The sequence below is a fragment of the Cucurbita pepo genome, chromosome LG02 (genome assembly GCF_002806865.2).
Source record: "Cucurbita pepo subsp. pepo cultivar mu-cu-16 chromosome LG02, ASM280686v2, whole genome shotgun sequence".
Taxonomy (NCBI): domain Eukaryota; kingdom Viridiplantae; phylum Streptophyta; class Magnoliopsida; order Cucurbitales; family Cucurbitaceae; genus Cucurbita; species Cucurbita pepo.
Genome location: NC_036639.1, coordinates 2939517 through 2959412, shown reverse-complemented (window position 1 = coordinate 2959412; position 19896 = coordinate 2939517). Strand labels below are relative to the sequence as shown.

General features: G+C 36.1%; 3 protein-coding genes across 3 annotated transcripts; 2 read left to right on the top strand and 1 right to left on the bottom strand.

Annotated features, from left to right (window-relative positions):
• Positions 1 to 348: 348 nt before the first annotated feature.
• Positions 349 to 2435, top strand: LOC111787770 (pentatricopeptide repeat-containing protein At3g62890-like). Its single transcript, XM_023667815.1, has one exon. It carries the CDS (start codon positions 477 to 479, stop codon positions 2361 to 2363), a length of 1887 nt encoding a protein of 628 aa, XP_023523583.1. The 5' UTR covers positions 349 to 476; the 3' UTR covers positions 2364 to 2435.
• An 850-nt stretch (positions 2436 to 3285) lies between these two features.
• On the bottom strand, positions 3286 to 6030 carry LOC111788939 (serine/threonine-protein kinase Aurora-1). The gene is made up of 9 exons (XM_023669525.1): positions 5915 to 6030; positions 5358 to 5477; positions 4739 to 4885; positions 4538 to 4633; positions 4327 to 4422; positions 4129 to 4225; positions 3926 to 4043; positions 3767 to 3839; positions 3286 to 3666 (listed from the first exon to the last, which is right to left on the bottom strand). Exons 1-9 carry the CDS (start codon positions 5948 to 5950, stop codon positions 3565 to 3567), a joined length of 885 nt encoding a protein of 294 aa, XP_023525293.1. The 5' UTR covers positions 5951 to 6030; the 3' UTR covers positions 3286 to 3564.
• Positions 6031 to 8131: 2101 nt separating this feature from the next.
• Positions 8132 to 19540, top strand: LOC111788067. The gene is made up of 19 exons (XM_023668218.1): positions 8132 to 8365; positions 8501 to 8575; positions 8969 to 9088; positions 9167 to 9207; positions 9321 to 9532; positions 9612 to 11509; positions 12864 to 13064; positions 13202 to 13858; positions 14070 to 14305; positions 14430 to 14640; positions 14769 to 14924; positions 15417 to 15574; positions 15684 to 15876; positions 16104 to 16492; positions 17130 to 17310; positions 17733 to 17962; positions 18086 to 18746; positions 18818 to 18896; positions 19064 to 19540. The coding sequence occupies exons 1-19, from the start codon at positions 8363 to 8365 to the stop codon at positions 19297 to 19299; spliced, it is 5937 nt and encodes a 1978-aa protein (XP_023523986.1). The 5' UTR covers positions 8132 to 8362; the 3' UTR covers positions 19300 to 19540.
• The last annotated feature ends 356 nt before the right edge of the window (positions 19541 to 19896 follow it).

The following is a 19896-nucleotide window of genomic DNA, read 5'->3' as shown; positions in this document are numbered from 1 at the left end:
ACTGCTTGATGTCTGGCTCTGATACCATTTGTAACCGTCCAAGTCCACCGCTAGCAAAATAGTCCGCTTTGGCCCGTTACATATCGTCGTTAGCCTCATGATTTAAAAATACGTCTACAACGGTGAAGTTTCCCAACCCTTATATGAAATGTTTCGTTCCCCTCACCAATAAAAATGAGATCTCGGTAAATTTTCAGATTTAATTCCTAAACTTTCCAAACTTTCCAAATTAAAATTTTAAATTACTAAGACACATAATATAATTTTTAATTTAATAATTTAATAAATTTTTTAACTAAAAAAATTAGCAAATATTTCTTGACCAATACCTGGTTGGATGCTCTATTTGAATCGGAAGGGGTTCCTCAGCCTTCGAACTTCGTCGGCCGATTCGTCTAATCACCCTGGCTGTCCTTCACGAATACAACCACCGCAGAATCATCCACCTTCTTCTACGATGCGCCGCCCAGCTTTCAATGCGTCAGCTTTTCGAAATCCAAGCCCAACTCCTCGCCTCCCCCATCCCCTCCATCGACCCCAATATCATAGCAGTCAAGTTCATCGGCGTTTCTTCCTCCCATGGCAACCTGCGCCACTCTGTTCTCGTCTTCAATCACTATCTTACTTCTCCCAACATCTTTGCCTACAATGCTCTTCTCAAAGCCTTCGCTCAACACAACGCTTGGCACAATACTATTGCTTACTTCAATAACCAGTTGGTAGTGCCTGATGCGCCAAACCCAGATGAGTATACTTTCACTTCTGTGCTCAAGGCCTGCGCTGGCCTTGCCCAGGTCCTTGAAGGCCAAAAAGTTCATTGTTTTGTGACCAAATATGGCTGTGAATCCAATCTGTTTGTGAGGAATTCACTGGTGGATTTGTATTTTAAGGTGGGTTGCAATTGGATTGCCCAGAAGCTGTTTGATGAAATGTCTGTGAGAGATGTTGTTTCATGGAACACTTTGATTTCGGGGTATTGTTTAAGTGGAATGGTGGATAAAGCCCGGATGGTTTTTGATGGGATGATGGAGAAAAACTTGGTGTCCTGGTCGACGATGATCAGTGGCTATGCAAGGATGGGCAATTTAGAAGAAGCACGCCATCTGTTTGAGAATATGCCAATGAGGAATGTGGTTTCTTGGAACGCAATGATAGCTGGATATGCACAGAATGAGAAGTATGCAGATGCAATTGAGTTGTTCAGGCAAATGCAGCGTGAAGGCGACCCGGCACCCAACGATGTAACGCTTGTTAGCGTACTTTCGGCTTGTGCACATCTTGGTGCTCTCGATCTGGGGAAGTGGATTCACAAGTTTATAAGACGAAGCAAGATGGAAGTAGGCCTGTTTTTAGGGAATGCACTGGCGGACATGTATGCAAAATGTGGATGCATATTGGAGGCCAAGAGGGTGTTTCATGAAATGCAGGAGAGAGATGTGACCTCATGGAGTATAATAATTATGGGGTTGGCTATGTATGGCTATGCAGATGAAGCATTCAATTGCTTTGCTAAAATGATTGAAGATGATGGTTTAAAGCCAAATGATATCTCCTTCATGGGTTTATTAACAGCCTGCACTCATGCTGGGTTGGTTGATAAGGGGCTGGAGTATTTTGACATGATGGCTGAAGTTTATGGCATTACTCCTAAGGTTGAGCACTATGGGTGTGTGGTCGATCTGCTTAGTCGTGCAGGGCGTCTTGATCAAGCTGAGTCTTTGATTAACTCTATGCCTATGCAGCCTAATGTAATAGTTTGGGGTGCACTACTTGGTGGTTGTCGGATATACAAAGATGCAGAACGAGGGGAATGCACGGTTCGACACATACTTGAACTAGACTCGAATCATTCTGGAAGTCTTGTGTACCTGGCTAATATCTATGCTTCAATGGGTAGACTGGACGATGCAGCTAATTGTCGGTTGAAAATGCGAGACAACAAGTCGATGAAAACTCCAGGCTGCAGTTGGATTGAGATCGATAACTCGGTTTATGAATTTTTCATGGGGGACTTGTCGCATCCTCAATCTGCAAAAATATACTCAATGATTAGAGAATTGAAGTGGAAGATGAAACTTGCGGGATATAAACCAAAGACTGACCTTGTGATTCATAATATAGATGAAGAAGAGAAGGAGGATGCTCTTTCTACTCATAGCGAGAAGCTCGCCCTTGCATTTGGGCTTATCAATACCAGTGAGGGCACTACAATCAGAATAGTTAAAAACTTGAGAGTTTGCGACGACTGTCATGATGCAATGAAAATAATCTCGGAAATCGTTGAGCGAGAGATTGTCGTGCGAGATCGAAGTCGTTTTCACCATTTCAATAATGGTAAATGTTCTTGTAATGACTACTGGTAATCTGGGGTTGTGGTGAACGAATGTAATGCCAATATGCACATCATCTTTAATGACATATAGATTGTTTAGTTATCTTTCTTTGTGCTCTACATGTTGAGGAAAACAAACAGATGCCAAGGAATTACAGCTATGAGAGCAAAGTTCCGATTGAATCGTCTTAACACGAGCCTCGACCATTGGAAAAACGTGTTCGTTATTTAGGGAAACAAAGATGCAGGAAACTTCGGGAAAACAAACAGAAGCTTGTAATTACATCTCTGCAAGCTTCAACCTCATAGGATACATGGAACAACACCATTTTCCAAGAGCATCAAGTATAATTTCAACAACCTCTGAGAGCTTTCTAAGGATCAGATTACTGATTTCAGTACTCATTACGGCATATCCTGCGCTCTAAGGGAGGGTATGTAACATTCCAAGCCCACCACTAGTAGATATTGTCTGCTTCGGCCCATTACGCATCGTTGTCATTTTCACACCCTTATAAAGAATAATACTTAATTCCCCTCTCTAACTGATGTGGGATCTCACAAGGTACTAATAAAAAACCCCAGTCCCTACGCAATGAGTTATTGCCTAGCCTTTCGATGATCCTGTTGCACTGACCAGTCGCTTCCATAAGAAGAACAAGACCCTAAACATCATAGAACAAAGTTGTTATGCTCCTAGTATAAAACTTAATATCGATCACATAGGTTAGAGATTCGAATCTTCGATTCAACTAATTGTTGAACGATGAACTAAAAACATGACAGAGAGAACAAGTTCCAAAGCATTAAATTTTCCTATGCTTATGCAAAGTGTACCGTAACCACCATCCCAATTAAAGATGGTTGGGAATAGCAGCAGCCATTGTACTTCAATACTTTTTGAGACCATCCTTCGGGACTCTATAATAAAAGTTTTAAAAGGTCCAAATCCATAGCAGGTGAAACCCAACTGCTATTAAGAGCACAGCATTCTCTAATCATAAAAATTTGCATGCCAGCCAAGCTACCAATCGTTTGTACACAACACAAACATGTTGAAGAACAGATGAAGAATTTGGGAAAAGAAATGGGATGACAATTGAATGGATATTTATCAATTAGTAATTGTTTACAATCTCTCAGACTCCCCCGATTGCGCTGATGCTGCTACAAGTAATGGAGATTAAATTTTGAAGCTTTGTTTCAAATAGCTATTGTAACAAGGCTGAATCTCAACTCTTATATACACCAGATAGCTCTGCATTTTGCACAATCCAAGGGTGTTCAAGAACTTTGTGTAGTGGCAGCCGTTGAGAACAATCCTTGACAAGCATCTACATGGAAAACAACAAAAGCAAAACATTTGTTCACTCAATATGATAAATATATTGGCTATAATATTATCAAACGAGATATGCAAGGCTATAATAATACCTGACTGATAAGGTCCTTTGCAGTCGAAGAAATGATTGGCCTTGGAGGAAATTTCAAATCTACTTGCACAATTCTGCACGTTTGATCATATAAAATTGCATCAACGATGGAAAGAACCTATTTTATAATATCAGATCAAAAAGATTCGCTCAAATCTACCTCCTGTATGTGTCAGAGTGTTCCTTAGCCTCAAATGGGGGTACCCCATAGAGGAACTCATAGCACAGGACACCAAGACTCCAGATATCCACACTTGCATCGTGTTCCACGCTCTCCACTGTCAAGACGATGAGTATTAAAGCAACAAGTAAACGGACATTTGAAAGATAAGTGATTGTGATACCCGGTCTAAGTATACATACCCATCTCAGGAGGCAGATAATCCAATGTCCCACACATAGTACGCCTACGGTTAAATGTGTGCACCGACCATCCAAAATCTGCTATCTTCAGTTCACCCTGTGAAAGGAAAGCCTCGTTTGCTTAGCCCCAGAGAGAGAATCTAACATTGAGAACTGAGAAACCTAGAAGTCAAATCAAAATGAAGCCAGCAAGCAAACCTGGGCACCAATTAGAAGATTTTCTGGTTTGATGTCTCTGTGAATTACATGCTTTCCATGACAGTATATGAGAGCCCTGGCCAACGATGCAACGTACTGTCTCATGCAACATAAATTTAAAACGTCATTAGAATAACAAATATCCAACGCATATGCTGTAACTGAAATTAGAAGAACCATGAAACATGGCATCATGGAGGGGAGAACTTACAGTAGCAGCACGTCTCTCACTGAAGTATTTGCACTTCTGTAGTTCCTTGTAAAGCTCACCTCTGGGAGCATATTCCAGTACCAAATAAATTCGTTTCTGTAGCAACAACATTTAAGGGGGAAAGATCAGCGGTTGAATATTTCATTGGACAACTTTAAATTATTGGATTCATTGGAGAGACTTCCAGAGAAAATACAATACTTGATCGTAGAAATATCCATAGAGGCGCAGAATGTTAGAGTGTCTAAGATGACTCTGAATTTCAACTTCCCGGCGAAGCTGATGCTCAACCTGAGACTGTTGTAACTGGCTCTTGAATAAGACTTTCAGTGCCACAATGTGATTACTCTGTTCAAAATTCACGGGAATCAAATCAACACTCATAAATTATGAGAAGAAATCAGCACAATACGTAGTATAATTTCCTAACACTCGCTTATAAGTTACAATCTTCTCGAGGTAACAACGCGCAAAACCAATATAATTTTACAGTTTTAGTTAGTGTCTGGTCTATGAAGAACATAAATTTCTGATGAACATTCCCGGTTAGGAACCAGAAAAACAAAGCCAGACCAGAAAGTATCAAAACTGATAGCTACTTCTGGTTCTCCTTCCCTTTAAAATCCAAGAAACCAATATTGTTTTGATTTTGAAGGAACATGATTGTTCTTTTTGAATGAGATCCACGAACAAAACGAATATAATATCTTTCGGTCCCAAGTTCCTTAGTGAACTGAAATTTATTAAGACTTTTTGAGATCAAAAGCTTGCGTAGTAACGAAAATCACAAAACACGTAAGGTTGAGTGAGTAAAACGCACCCTCTTTTCTCTAGCTAGATAGACATGTCCGAACTTCCCTCTTCCGAGAGGTTTTCCAATGTCAAAGTCGTTAAGCGTCCATCTTCTCTTCTCGACTGCAGAGGCCTCCGTAGTGGTGATCTACAAAAACATTTGAACATTCAAATTCCTATATCTTTCAAAAACGATCCATCTTCCTGGAAAAATAGTGAACTACCAAACGACAATTTGAAACCCTAACTTGTAAATTTCTTTACTACAAACACGAAAACTAAAATTACAAGTGCTCGTTAGTTACTGACGAACTCTACTAGAGTGAAATTAAAATCAGAAAACATCTACATTATTCAATTTCTACCACGATATATATCAAAGAGAGTACAAGATTATATAAGCGGAGGCTTAATCGTGTATAAGCGCCTCAGAAACCTAAAATTCTTTGTAGCATCAAACAAGAGAAATCTAAAAGAGAGAAAGAAAAACGAAATGAACGATTCAATCCTAATCTTGAAAAAACGAACGCGAAACCACACAAATCACAATCACAAACATTCTACAACAAACATCCATCGCTTTACCTTCTCCTGTGGTTGGTTCTCTGCAGCGATCGCCATGTGAAAGAGAGGGAGGAGAGAAGAGAGAATCAGATCGGATGGCGAGAAGAGACAGAAAGCGAGACGAGGAAAGACAAGGCAAACGAAATCGGGGTGAAAGGAAAAGATATAGAACTTGGCAACGGTCGAATTCTAACGGGCTGCCACGTGGCGCATGCCGCTCAGTGAAAAAATTTCAAATTTTTTAGAATTAAATGTTGTACTCTGCTGTAGTGAGCGTCCCCATGTGAAGATGTCCTCCCTGTGTAACGGTCCAAATTTTAAAATAAAAAGCAAACTATTTTACTTAATACTTATATATAATAAAACGTTAAATTAATAAAAAAATATATATATATTATTCTAACTTTGCGTTTTAAAAATTTTAATAATAATTTTCAATTTTCAAAAAAAAAAAAAAAAAACCTAAAAAATATCTAACTTTCAAATAATTTTAAAATATATATAACCCAATTTTTTATTTTTAAGCGGTGTCAGATTTATCCAAATTTAAAAATTCAATCTAATTTAAATTAAAAAAATAATAATAATAACTCAACTCAACATTTATGGTTTGGATGGTATAACTAGAGTTGATCGTAATTGATCAAGTTATCCAGTCATATAAACATCTGACAAACTAATATGTTTTATATTTTAAAACCTTACGATTTTATGTCATTTATTTATTTTTTTAGGTATTTTTCTTCTTTTATAAAAATTTTCAATTTACAAAATCGACCTATAATTAATTTTTTCGATTAATTATACACTTAATTTTACACCCAAATACATATAATTATGTGTTTGGTGCAGCTATTTTTTTCCCGGCAATTCTATCACTTCCATTGTTCATACGTCTAATTATATATAATATTATAATAATGATTCAAAATTCAATGCTAAATCGTTAATTTATTTTACGAAAATTAGAGATATGAATCCAATTAAGATCTAATTCAACGCTTAAAATAACATTGTAATAAAAAAAAAAATTGATTTTTGTTACCAAATGCTAATGCTTCCAATGAAATATAATCATTCATAAATAATCTATATACATGTTTTAAAATATTGTTTTGTAATTAAAGTTGAATGGAGCGGGATCGTCGTCTGATTGTTTATTTTTTATTATTTAAAAAAAAAGTATATTTATCCCGTATAAGTTACACTAATAACTAAAATTCATAAAATTTAAATATCAAATGTTTACACAAATATTATCAAATATTATATTTCTTAATAAATTTTAAAATATAGTTTGAAACTCCGGTGGTCGAACGACTAAAAGATTTTTAACCCATGAACCAAATCAAATTTTCGATTTAAAAAAAAAAAATTAACTCAACTCAAATTAAAAAATAAAAAAAAATCAAACCGAACCTAGCCCTTACGATTTGGGTTGGGATAATATTGATTAATATAGTCCTCGAGTCAATGTTTATGAATATCGTCAACAATTTTAACAGTCTTAAATTTACAATAGTATTCCTACTTTTTTTTTTTTTAATTAGTTTTCTTTTTACTATATAAAAGGATAGTCATTCAAATATATTATTAAAAAACGATTAAATTAATAGAATCTCATAAACTTTATAAAATATATATATATATATATATATATATATATATATATATATATATATATATATTTATATATTGTTCGATTTAGATGAAAATAATTAATAATTTATTTAAAAAATATTCCAAATTTTAAAAAATATTTAAAAAATATCCTTAAATTTTCAATTTTTCATTAATACATAACATCGTTACACATTTTAAATATATTTAAAAAATAATATTAATACTCTTAAAACTAAAAGAAAAAAAAAAAATTAATTTTTTTTTATCATTTATATATGACACATATTATTTATCTACCCAAATATCAATTTTTTAAAAACATTTATCTTGAGCTGGGAAATAACCAATTTTAAAATAAATTGTTTAATTACGTATTGAAATTTATTTTAAGTTTTTATTTTAATTTTTGAAAAAATTTAAAAAATCAAGTATTTTTGAAACAAATGTTAACTATTTTTATATGTTAACACAATGTTTTATTATTATTTATTTATTTTTAAGTTGGAAGATATTCTCGAGAAAAAGAAAAAAAAAAAAAAGGAAAAAGAAAAAAAAAATAGTATTTTTATTAAAGTAATTCGAAAATTCCTTCCCGTCCCAATTCCATTGCTTTGGGCTTCTGTGGTTGATTTCGTTGTTGGTTGGGTTCCCCAATATTCACCCCAATTCGAAACCATTAACAGCCAAGATTTTATAGCGCGAACAAGTTGAGGCGAAGAAGCAGGGCGAACTACCAGTTCCAAGAGACAATTGAACCCCAAAACCCCAAAAACTCCGAAAGAATCCGAAGCTTCGCGGGCTAAATGTGAAAGCTCTGGCTCAACACCGCTCCCAGTATTTCGAAATATGGTACAGTGATTTCCTGATTCTCGAGTTCAAACAATATTCAATTGATTTGCCAAATCAGCCTCCAATTATTCGTATTATTTTCGGAGATTCACTTCAATTTGTATGTTCATAACCTCGATTTCTTCTATGTTTCAGTTTTCAATCTCTGCAATTAATGATACAGACTCCAGAAATCAGTGGGAACCCCTAGCTCCCACTAAAGAAGCTCAGGCATGTCCTTCCTTTCTCTCTTTGTAGTTGTTTGTTTATCATTTAGCTTCAATGTCGTTTACATCTGTAGTTTAAACGAGGTGGAAATTGCCTTAATACATAGGAGTTTACGTGAGTGAATAAAGAATGCGTTTCTAGAGATTACTGCATTTGTTGTTTAATTGTAATTAATATCAATGCAACTAAGCAAGTTGATGGTCTTTGATGCAACATGGAGCTTGTATGTTTGGTATTTTTGTTTTCTCTTTGTTGTTTTTAAGTCGTCTTATTGGGAATTTTTTTGAAGAATGGCGATGATTTCCAACTTTGTTTAGAAAGAAGTGTGGTTAGACACTAGAATAATAGTTAAATTTAAGATTCAATCACTATCTTAATTTTATCTGCTATACGCAGGAATTCCATCTGACACAAACTTACCACGATGGACTTCTTAAGTTAGAAGCAAAAGAGTATGAAAAGGCTCGTGAATTGTTGGAATCCGTTCTCAAGGATCATTTGATAGCATCTGCACAGGTTAGCTTTCTTAAAGGATCACAGTAATTGATGGAGAACGAACCATGTATGGGATTCCTGATTTTTCTGGTTATGCAGGTTGATGGTGAAGCTGGTGATAATCATCTACTGCAGCTCAGGTTACTGATACATGCTATCTTTTCTACTTGTTTTCAAAAGTTTAAGGTTTTATTGGATGAATATTTTCACCAATTCACTTCTTTTGTAATTTCTCGTGAATGGTCTTTTGCAGATTCTTAGCACTTAAGAATCTTGCTGCTGTATTTCTACAACAGGGATCTGCACATTATGAGGGTGCTCTGCATTGTTATCTTCAAGCTGTGGAAATTGATTCTAAAGATTCTGTTGTATGGAACCAGCTGGGTACTTTATCTTGCTCAATGGGCTTACTTAGTATTTCACGTTGGGCATTTGAGCAAGGACTTGCATGCAGCCCTAATAATTGTGAGTATTTTATATGGTCGTTTAACATATTTCTTTCACAGACATGGTACTAAATGTTTTATGGGTGGTTGTTGTTAAGGGAATTGCATGGAGAAGTTATTGGAAGTTCTAATTGCCATACGTGATGAGGTAGCCTGTCTTTCTGTAGCAGAATTGATTTTGAGGCACTGGCCATCACATGCTCGTGCTTTGCATGTGAAACGTACAATTGAAGAGCCGGAACCTGTTCCATATGCGCCAAAAGGTATTGATAAGCTAGAACCGAAACATGTCCGACTCAAATTTACTGATAAGAGGAAGGCTAGTGAAGAGGATCTTGATGAAGATGTCAAAGTTAAAAGGTCAAAGCGGAATATAGACCTCCATCTAGCAGAAGCTTCCTGGGTAGGTCTTGTTGATGGACTCCTAGATATCTTACGTCCATTGAGCGGATGCGGATCTGAGGTGGAGGTTGAAAAACCACTTAGATCTGGTGATGTTGGATTAAAAATTTGCCTACCACCCAGTTTAGATTGTAGTACTGCATTTATGGAGAGGAAAGAGCTTGCTTCTACCTCCATTAGTGGAAATACATCTCTTGCGGATTCTAACACAGAAAATTCATCTTCTTTTAAAGAAAAAGAGGCAAGTGGTTTAGATGAACATCCACAGGAGAGACGTAGTACGCGTCTTGAAAGGCTAAGAAGTCGTAAGCCTGGAATAGAAGAATTAGATTATTCTACTAGTAAAGATCTGGCCAGGGTTGTAACTCAGTATCTTGAACCCTTTATTTCCTGTGTATTGGGAACCAAAGATACCGACCATGATACCAGGAAGTCTGTTTCTTATCCTGATCAGGAGAGTAAATGGGATTCCGACTGCTATGATGTTCATACTTTTTTGGTAGAGAATTCCTGTAATTATGGTGCTTACCATGTGAGTCATATGCTTTTAGAAAAGCTTTCAAGAACGTATCCTTCATTTCAGGATGCATTTTTCAAATTTCTGGACTTGGAAAAGTTGACAAGACATTGGGGAAAGGACAGATCTCTTGAATGCAATCTTTTTCTTGCTGAACTCTATTTTGACTTTGGGTCATTCTCATCTGATACTTCCAAGCAATCAGAATTCATGTCAGAGGCTTCATATCATCTATGTAAGATCATTGAGTTAGTAGCCCTGGAATATCCCTTGAATTTGAGTTCTGTCCTAAAGAGTGATAATGGCTCTAGCAGTCTTCAAGGTGACAGCAGAATATCATCTGAAAATTCTAGTAACCAGCATTTATTTGTTGAAAATTCACTTTTCACAAATAACAGATCCTTCTGGGTACGATTCTTTTGGCTTAGTGGGCAATTATCTTTGTGGGATGGAAACAAGGCAAAAGCCTGCGAAGAGTTCTGTATTTCTTTATCACTTCTGGAAAATAAGAATGATGTGCATGATTCTGTGTCACTGGTCTGCCTCCCTCACTGTCGGGTCTTGAAAAGGTTGACCTTGGATAGACTACTTTATGAAATTAACGTTTTAAAGGTTGACCTCTTGATGGAGAATGCTGTACCTGAAATGTTTGAGAAAGAAATGTATGAAGAATGTATCACTTTACTTTCTCCACTTCTATTTGGTGTAGATGAACTTGACCTTGATGCTTTATCCTTGCATTTTTCGGGAAGGAAAGATGCAGGGGTTACTTCGGTAGAACTTGCAGCAATTGATGTTTTAATCAAATCGTGTGAGAAGGAAAATCGTTTGGATATGGAGATATATTTGAATTCTCACCAACGGAAGCTGCAAATACTTGTGGCTGCTGCTGGAATGCATGAGTATTTTACATCAAGTAAATCCTTTCGTGAGAAGTCAGAGGCAAAAGCACTCTCTGACATAGAAACAAAGGATAGTGCGAGCAGCCACTGCAACCATCTAGTTGCAGAAGAAGTAAAAGCAATATCTCATTGTATATCACAAGTAAAGAACTCAATTGAACATTCCGGAGACTCAGTAAGCCAATATTTATTCCCCATTATCGTACTTTGTTGTTATCTTTTCATGTACTAAGTGATTTCTTCATTTAAAATCGAAAAATTGATCAAGCCTCTAGATGATTGTGTACAACTGTAACGCAAGTAAAAACAATTTTCTCAAGTTCATCCAATTAATCCTACATTATTAAAGATATTATAATGGAATCAAGTACAAGTATCTGTTTTAGATGAGTCACTTTGTGGGAAAACTTGCTGTTCCTTACCATGTCATTACAAGTCCTTTTCATCTAATAGAGAAGTGTCCAAACATTAGTGAAATGGGTAAATAAGAATAATTTACAAGCGTCCTTCGTAAACTTTTGCCCCTGGTTGTAGATTGGAGCATAAGGTATCTTATCCTGTAGTTCTATTGACGGTCTGAATCTTTTGGTCTCTTTAACTTTCAAATAATCTATTTGAGTCGTTGTGCTTTACATGATCATCTTGGTTCTGGTTTATTTTTTGACTTATTAGAGTGCGTTCTTCAGTAGAATTAAAATTTTCAATAAAAATGACCAATTTTAAGGAAACAATATGAAGACATAATTATACAAACAAGAAATTTGGTTTAGTGAATAATGTGAAGATGCTTATGTGAAAAGTTGACTATAATATTTATCCTAGAATGGAGACATTGATATTCCTTTTGTACATGTGCGAAGTGCCAACCAATTTTCATGGATTTTATAATGTCAGATTAAATATCATGAATAATGTCAATTGTCAAAGAAATACTGGTGATTTTATGGAGAAAAAGAAAGATATTTCCTCGTGTTATAGATGTAACTCAAATAGATGGATATGTAGTGGACATCATGGATAATTTTGTTCATGACTCCGTTTTATCCTATACATGCATAATTACTTAATTACCCTATACATGCACAATTATTTAATTACCATATACATGCATAAATTATTTAAGCATGATCATGTCTTTGTTTGGATATAGGAATTTCTATGAGCAGGCTTAGTTACTGCATGGACTTTGATGAAAATTTGATCTCATTCGAAAGTGGTATTTTAAACTCCACTTGCCTGAGATCTGTAGTTTCGTCATTCCTTAGAGGGCAATGGGGTTATAGTGTAGCTTTAGTTTTTTTAATACATTTATTTCTCTTACTGAATAAGGGAAGTTTATGGACGTTGCTTTTGAATTTTATAATTTTTAGTTTATTTTTTTGCTAACATTTGAATTCAACTTGCTTATCAGGGTTGAAGCTAAAACTAAGTGTGTACAGAATGCATTCTTAATGCCTTTCTTGTCTGCTCTCTTCTCCTTTAAGAGCTGTACTCACTCATTACCACCATTGACTTTGTTATGCTTGCAGAATGACATACAGACGAGGAGGATTTCTGATATGCAGTTCTTGCTTTTATCAGTCATGTGTAACGTTATAAACATATTCCTCTCTAAGAAGTCTTCTGGGGTAGCAGTTGATGATCAAGTTGAAAAATGCTGCCTTGTAGATGCAGCCATTGCGTTCTGCAAACTCCAACATCTTGATCTTTCCGTGCCTGTGAAATCTCACGTCAGTAGATGACCTTTTTAGGATAATAAGTTAATTATCGAGCCTGCTATTGTGCTTCTCGGTCTATTCTTTTTATAAAGATTCCCTTCGCAGTTGTTACTCTTATATTCTGATCAATTTCTGACTTTTCAATGTAGGTTGAGTTAATTGTTGCAACACATGACCTACTTGCAGAATATGGTCTCTGCTGTTGGGGTGAGGGTGAAGGAGAGGAAGGAAAGTTTCTTAAATTTTCCATAAAGCATCTCTTAGCTTTGGATATGAAACTTAAATTGAACAGCTCGGTAAATGGGAAAAGAATTGAATGTGATGACATGGAATGGCAGAATTGTCAGGTAAAAGCATCTCCAGACCGACCAAAATTGAATGCTCAAGATTTGGGGTCAAGTCACAATGATGAAAAGAAATCCCCAGTGAAGGATGCTAAGGAGGATATAACACAGGAAGGCTTGTCAACTCATAAATCGATATTGAAAGATGCTACAGAAGGAGAATTTATTAAGCAAGGAAGTGAGGAATCTGTTGGCAAGCTCAGCTCTGGTGAAAATAATAGCGACCAACTAGTAGAGTGTGAGAATGAGCAAAATGAAGATGAAAAGGAGGAGCTAGAGTTAAAAATTGACAATGCCTTGGATCAGTGCTTTTTCTGCTTGTACGGGTTAAACCTCAGATGTGACTCATCATATGACGACGATCTATCTGTACATAAAAATACTAGCCGTGGGGATTATCAGACCAAGGAACAGTGTGCTGATGTTTTCCAGTATATACTTCCTTATGCAAAGGCATCATCTGTAAGTACTTTCTGCAAGTATGTCCACTGTTCTATTAGTGTCTCCCTCCCCTTTGATAGATTTATGTTTACTTGGAGAAATCAGACACTAGCACTCCCATATTTTGGTGGGACTATCAAGAGTTCTGAATTTATGATTTACAGGAGTTAGCATTAAATTGAATTTAGTTTGACTGGCCTTTTATCTGGTGCCCTGTTTTTCTGCCTTTCAGAGAACTGGACTAGTCAAACTGCGAAGGGTTCTAAGAGCCATCCGCAAACACTTTTTAAAACCTCCAGAGGAAGTATTGGATGGAAATGTGATAGACAAGTTCCTGGATGATCCCAATTTGTGTGAAGAGAAACTCTCTGACGAAGCTGGTTCAGATGAGTTTCTTGTAACAATGACAAAGATATTACTTAATGATGTAGGAAGCCTTAAACAATATCGAACATCAGTCTTAGGGAGGTAAGACTTTGCATTACTTTTGCCATGTCCTATGGTAAAACAGGGTAATTCTTCACTTTAAAAATATTAAATTCATTAAATGTTTGCTCTTGAGATTGAGCTATCTGTATTTACCTGATTGCAGCTCTGAATCATATGTGGAAGTTTATAGCAACTTGTATTTTTTCCTTGCTCAATCCGAGGAAATGAGTGCAACCGACAAATATCCAGGTTTTGTGCTCACCAAGGAAGGGGAGGAATTTGTACAACATAATGCAAGCCTCTTCAAATATGATTTACTGTATAATCCTCTGCGATTTGAGAGCTGGCAAAAACTTGCACATATTTATGATGAGGTAAATGTACTGTCATTTTGCATAATCCACCTGTCTGTTTTGGCGGGTACACATTTCTTACAGATATGCATCTTCAAATCATTCTTGAAAGTTCCATTCTCAGAAATTCTATATTTACCACAAAACAGGAGGTAGACCTGCTGCTCAATGATGGTAGTAAGCACATCAATGTTGCAGGATGGAGGAAAAATGATACTTTACCCCATAGGGTGGAGATAAGCCGAAGGAGGAGCAGGCGTTGTCTGCTTATGAGTTTAGCTTTAGCAAAGTCACCAACTCAGCAGGTTTGACCTCTAAATTTTCTATACGTTCAGTTGGAGACCAGACCCCATCATTTTATGGGTTCTGCCGTATGTTAGGTTTGTTTCTTAATCATGTGGACTGTATGTCATTTTAGCAGTGAGGTGCTTGTATAACTTCTTTATTTCATTATATTCATTTAAGATGGGGATGATGTTGAGGAAACGCCTGCACGTTTTATTGATGACCATCATTATAATGAAATAAAGATAAAGTTTATTCAGATTACTTGTCAGGGTTCTTACCTATAATTTATTAGAAATGTTCTCTATTTTGAATATTAAAATATATGTAAATAGTAGATGCTTGAATCTGCAAGATGGACTCATCTCATATAATGTTTGGTCTTTTCTATCTATACTTGTCATGGTTTTTGTGACTCTTACTCTTCCGCCTCAAGTTTGAGTCTAAGAACTTGTGGGAATTAAAAATAAAAAGGTGTTGTTAACTCATGTTTGAACCTTTTGTGACTCCAGCGTGAGATACATGAGCTACTAGCACTTGTGTACTATGACAGCCTTCAAAATGTGGTTCCATTTTATGATCAGCGGTCAGTGGTGCCTCCAAAGGATGAAGCATGGTTCAGATTTTGTGAGAATTCCTTGAAACATTTCAAAAAAGCTTTTGCACATCAGTATATCTCTCTTCACTTTTGATATCTTTTGATTTATTTCTCAACAATACCTTACCTCAATTTTGTAATTTAACCTTGTTTTTTTATTTTATACTCTATTTTCATACAGGCAAGATTGGTCTCATGCATTCTATATGGGCAAACTTAGTGAAAAGCTCGGGCTTTCACATGATAAAGCTCTATCATATTATGCTAAAGCTATTGCCTTGAATCCATCAGCTGTTGATTCTATTTACAGGATGCATGCGTCACGCTTGAAGGTTCTTGGTAAATGTGGAAAACAGGATATGCAGGCTTTGAAGGTTTGTAACCTAAAACCTTATAAAGTTGTAATCGTTGCTTGTTTTGATTATAGTGGATTTATTATATTAGTTTTCAACGAAGTACAAATACTCATGAATTCCTGTTTTGTGTCATCCTTTTGAATTTTAGATATTTAGCGAACTATGGTAGACTTTGGATGAGTTCCATTTTCCCTTTTATATATAATATATATTATATATCCTTGCTTTTTGTTGGAATTATCCAGGATCTTTCAACTTATGCCTTTAATCAGTCAACTAGAGATGCTTTGATGGAAATACTGAATAAATTTGGTTCCAAGACTTTGGATTTACCTTCGGGCGTGGATGGCAGTGAGGCAAATTCTGAGGATATAAAGCATGATGAATCCCTTAAAGTGGAAGAGGCGTGGCACATGCTTTACAACGATTGTCTTTATGGACTTGAAACTTGTGTTGAAGGGGATCTTAAACACTATCATAAAGCCAGATATGCACTTGCTCAAGGTCTTTATAGAAGGGGTGAGCGCGGTGATCTGGGCAGAGCAAAGGATGAGCTCTCATTTTGTTTTAAATCATCTCGTTCATCATTTACAATAAATATGTGGGAGATTGACAGCACGATAAAAAAGGGAAGGTATGGTTTCAATGCTTGTCCAAAGTCTTTATGTTATAGATAACTCATTCAGGGTAATTCAATGATACCGGAAGAGAAGTCTTCACAATATGCTTGCATTATGAAGTAGTATGTCAATTGATTTTATATTTGACTATATGCAGGATAGGATCGAAAATGATTGATGTTCTTACTTCCTCTTTCTGTTATTGCTAGAATCTCTTATTAATAGATTTCGAACTGTAGATAGCTGTTCCAAGTGATATGAAGAGCATGAAAGTTTTGAAAATGATTATTACATTATCCATAGTATTTAGTTTTTCTTGTAAAAGGAAATTATCCATACCATTTTCTTTGTAACGTCCAAGTCCTAATCTATGTTTTCTGTGGTTTGAAGTATTCATAATGAAGTACCGTTTATACTTGCTTACACATTTCAAAGCAAATTTACTTGAAAGTTAGTCTTCCAATGTAGCATAAGTAATTCTGTATTACAGGACAAAACATCTGGTCTTCATAGAACAAAAAGGCACTTGAAGTTAATTTACGATAAAGTTCTTGGAAGTTTATTTCTTGCATTAGAAGTTTAACCTAATGTAATGCCTTCAGCACGTGTAATTAAAAAGGAAGCTACCTTTTTGACATATCTATATTTCAGGCGCAAAACACCTGGTCTTTCTGGGAATAAAAAAGCACTTGAAGTTAATTTACCAGAAAGTTCTCGGAAGTTTATTACATGTATAAGGAAGTACTTATTGTTTTATTTGAAACTTCTGGAGGAGACTGGAGATATCTGTACCCTTGAGCGTGCTTATATATCACTTCGAGCAGATAAAAGGGTAACAACTACGTGCTTTGAACTATTTCTATTCAATTCAATGTTTCATCAGCCACATCTTAAATTTAAATTGTAGATTCCTACATATACAATGCAGGGAAAATAATTTAATGCTGTGCATATGTAATGTAGTTGTATGCAAAAATTGGGATAAATGTAATTAAGTCATCTTGGCCGTTACTTTTCTTTTTGTTTCTTTAATGGAGAAACCATATAATTCTTACTTTTTTTGTTCACTATGCGTACAAGCGTGCATGTTTTTATGTTTTTATTTATGTATGCATGTATGTATATTTCATTTATTGATGTTGGCAGGCCATCAACTCTGTGAATTCAATTTTCATTATGTGTTGACGATCTTGTCGAATTGCACCTTGCTTATGTTGTTGCTTATGTGGCATGTAACACCAATCATCAATCCAGTTTGCATTGTGCATTGAAGATCTAGTTCCAGTTGCTCTAGGGAGGTATGTCAAGGTTTTGATTACGTCTGTTCGTCAAGTTGGGATTGCCAGCTGTGGTGATGCAAGCGGTTACGAACATATACTAGAGAAAATATTTGCTCTGTTCATGGAGCAAGGTAACTTATGGCCAGAACTGTGCAGTTTGCCTGAAATACAAGGACCGGGTATATCAGAAAGCAATTTGTATGGGTAAGCATATTTGGGAGTTATCTGATTTATCGAGCTTTTGTTTTTTCCCAATGTTGCCACAGACTTTTCAAACACTAGTGCTACTGTACTTGGATATAAACTTTTGGAATCTGATTGCCGCAGGTATCTTCATGATCATATCATTACTTTGGAGAGAAATGTCAAGGTTGAGAATCTTGAAGCAATAAATGAGAAGATTCGCAAACGTTTTAAGAATCCGAAGCTGTCCAATATTAACATTGCAAAAGTTTGCAGGCATGCTTCTACTGCATGGTGTAGATCCCTTATAATTAGCTTGGCACAGATCACTCCCGTTCCTTCTGAATCCTCAACCGAAATTCAAACGTCAAGTTCATTACCTGTTGGTTTAGAAAGTAACCAGCTACTTTGTGTGGATTTGCAAATTAATGAATTATGGAGTTCAACATTTGAGGACTCAACACATCTGAGAAGTCTTGAACCGAAATGGTGCCCGATCTTGTCCAAAATCAATAACGTATTTGTTAAAAGAGCTACAGAAGTGAATTGGGAAACTGCTAACTCTTTGCTTCGATCTTCTTACAACTTTTTTCGTGAGAGCTCTTGTGTGTTGCCATCTGGCTTGAACCTGTATCTAGTTCCAGGTCGACTGGCAACCGGAGTAAACTTCCAACGGCGCATGGATGGGGTTGAAATTCTAGATTTCAGCATGCCAAGGAAGCTTCTCTTGTGGGCTTACACCCTAGTGTATGGTCATTTTGCTAATATTTCATCGGTGGTGAAGCATTGTGAAGAACATCTGAAGGTATGAACTGAAAAATCTGTTATTGTGATGTGATAGTTGTCAAGTGATTAATGATTGGCTAACCTTTTCAGTCAAAGTTAAAGAAGGGAGCTGGAAATCCCGCCACACATGCTCACTCAAACTTGCCTGCTGTGATATCTTCATCAACAGGTTGCTTTCTCTTCTTTTTCCATGCTTCTACGTAGGAAAACTGGAAGTGATGTTGCATACCACTTTTATCCTGCCTTTTTTCTCATTTTGCTTGTTTAATCGCCATGATCGATTAACGATTCGAAACTCATATCTACCTCGGCTCCTCTGCCTCGCCTTATATGCAGTTCTAGGCATCGGAAAAGATGGTTCTAACTATAGTGGGGAGACTGATGCAGAAGCATCTCCAGCCACCCCAGTTACATCTACGTCGTTGCTGGAGAGTCACGGCACGAGCAGTACCATGCCGCTTCTTTCTTCTGGCGACGCTCGTAAAAGTAACTTTTATGGCTCCCAACTTCAACAATGTAACAGTACCATTGCAGAGAGGATAGCTAATGGAGGAGATTCAGACAAAGGATGATACTCCCTCCAGGTGCTTGCTCTCTCAGTAAGTAAGCAATTCACAACGCTTTCTTTATATCCTGTAACTTATGAGAAATCTTCCAAAGAATAGGTTTTAAATATCCATTTCAATTGCCAAATATACACATCTTGTGGCATGTAATTCACTAATTGTGATCGTTGCTTGAAATATTAACCAAAATTCTCATGTCTGAATGATAAACTATGAAGCCCGTCGCAGCTTGTGTCATTTCACCTAAGACGACTAGAATCAAATGGTATTTATTGCACGGTTTCTTCTATATCATTGACTGTCGAATCCAGTTTGTTTGATTTTGCACACTATGTCGGTCATTTCCGACACATTATCCTTATTTATTGTCATAGCATATATGAACCGGTGAAACGAAGATTTTCCAGTCATTTGCTCTACCAATTGAGCTATACCGGCCATTTCCTATACATTATCTTTATTTTCAATAGTAGTCTGGTGACACGAAGATTTTCAGTCCTCTGCTCTACCAATTGAGCTATACCGATCATTTCATTTCTAATACATTTGACGTATTTATTTTAATAGATGACTTTGATTTATGTCAAAGGGCAAATAAGAAAA